At 34.0% G+C, this 964-nt stretch overlaps 1 protein-coding gene across 1 annotated transcript; it reads left to right on the forward strand.

Moving 5' to 3' along the window:
• Positions 1-240: 240 nt before the first annotated feature.
• On the forward strand, positions 241-843 carry LOC145687345 (uncharacterized). Its single transcript, XM_081760803.1, has one exon. The coding sequence runs from the start codon at positions 241-243 to the stop codon at positions 841-843; it is 603 nt and encodes a 200-aa protein (XP_081616929.1).
• The last annotated feature ends 121 nt before the right edge of the window (positions 844-964 follow it).

A 964-nucleotide genomic window follows, 5' to 3' on the forward strand; every position in this document is an offset into this window, starting at 1 on the left:
TCTCAATTTTTTGTTAGGTCTGGACCAATTGCTTAGGAATTTGGTTAAAAGATTGCTTCACCTGAATCATTTTGTAACAGACCATCTGCTCTATATAGTCGGAAAAGAGATGGTGGGTCACGTGTACCTAGGATGAAAAATGTAATATCACTTGCCATACTCAAAAGAGGTAATGTCTGGCGTAATAATAGTGATCTATTCATCCGGCATTTATATTTCAACAATAGGGTTGAAGAATTTATGGTTAGAAGGGCAAATGCTCTTAATCTAAGATGGCCAATTCCTATCAAAGCGTTCACTAAGCTTAAAACCCAATGTGAAAGGTCTAAATTTGAGGAGTGGGTGAAATTACCTTTCCAAGGTAAAGGAGTCGGATATTTTCATAATGATAATATTATTAACGCTGCATTTTATGATGCAAGCTTGATGACTGTTCTAATCTTCAATAGGTCAATAAATCGTGAATCAAACACTGTGGGAACTAGAGTATCCTTAGCTCAAGCTTCGAAAAAGAACTCTGTTCTATGTTGGAGATGTAACAGTAAGAATGAGACGTTAGCTCATGTGTTATGTGAATGTTTCGAAAACAAAAATAAGGTTATACATCGACATAATGAGATTGTTCAATTAGTAAAAGATGGGGCTATAGAGAACAACTACAGAGTTAGTATTGAACCTGAAATTATGACAAAAGACAATGGTCTTTTGAAATCAGATTTAGTTTTAGTAAAGGATAATAATGCTACCATTGTTGATGTAACTGTACGGTTTGAACAGGGTCATTATGACGAGTTAGCAAAAAAAGAAAAATTAGAAAAGATGTACAGGCTATGGACACAGTAAAAGAAAAATTGACTGTCAATAACGTGAATATTAGTCCATTAGTAATAGGGGCAAGAGGAGGAATAAGTTTGAATACATGTAAGGAACTTAAAAAATGGGTATCTATAATGACAAACTTAAA

Source organism: Thermobia domestica, chromosome 6 (assembly GCF_964235325.1).
Source record: "Thermobia domestica chromosome 6, izTheDome1.hap1.1, whole genome shotgun sequence".
NCBI classification, from domain to species: domain Eukaryota; kingdom Metazoa; phylum Arthropoda; class Insecta; order Zygentoma; family Lepismatidae; genus Thermobia; species Thermobia domestica.